Source organism: Penaeus monodon, chromosome 29, assembly GCF_015228065.2.
Source record: "Penaeus monodon isolate SGIC_2016 chromosome 29, NSTDA_Pmon_1, whole genome shotgun sequence".
In the NCBI taxonomy this organism is placed as follows: Eukaryota; Metazoa; Arthropoda; class Malacostraca; order Decapoda; family Penaeidae; genus Penaeus; species Penaeus monodon.
The window spans coordinates 24402141-24402723 of NC_051414.1; the positions used below are offsets into that span (position 1 = coordinate 24402141).

The 583-nt window shown below is 43.7% G+C and overlaps 1 protein-coding gene across 2 annotated transcripts in view; it reads right to left on the bottom strand.

The window, feature by feature from the left end:
- LOC119592054 (protein lin-37 homolog) overlaps positions 1-583 on the bottom strand; it is a 5133-nt gene that overhangs the window by 1882 nt on the left and 2668 nt on the right. Inside the window, exon 3 of one of the 2 annotated variants that reach the window (XM_037940855.1) lies at positions 326-544. In XM_037940855.1, coding sequence (XP_037796783.1) covers positions 326-544 — 219 coding nt within the window. Of the gene's footprint in view, positions 1-325; positions 563-583 lie in introns of both variants that reach the window. The other variant, XM_037940853.1, reaches the window with a different exon arrangement.

Below are 583 nucleotides of genomic sequence, written 5' to 3' on the forward strand. Positions count from 1 at the left end.
AAATAGAAGTAGTAGGCTATAGCTAATGACATATGGTCAAGAGGAGATAATTTTGTACCAACACTTTCTGTGTATCATGACTGTAGTTCAAGAATGCAAGACAGCAAGTCTAGGTGAAATCAGTTGTAAAATATACTACCTTCCTGGTTATGCCAAGGGGATATCTTTAATTTAGGATGTATGTACAATATAAGAATTTAATATTAAATAAAATGTGCCCAAAAAACAAACACTCACCAAAAACTATTGCTTAAATTGGAAGAGCAATGTAACCTGTCTCTGCACAGTAACTCACTTTACCCCTGAACCCATCACCCACACTCACTTCACATTAAGGCTGGAGTTATGGGGTTGGTTGATCATCCATGCCCGGCAGATAGGATACAATGGCGACGTCTCGTCAAACTGTGCCAAGTCCACGCTCCGGTCGAACATACGCATGACGAAAGTATGGTGGAAGCCTGAGTCCCGGAGGTCGACCTCTTTCCTGCGTCTCTTGCGGGGTGGCCGAGAACTCCTGCCGCTGCTCAAACCAATCTTGGTGCTGGGGGAACGAGGATTCCTGCTTGATATAACACAAGCT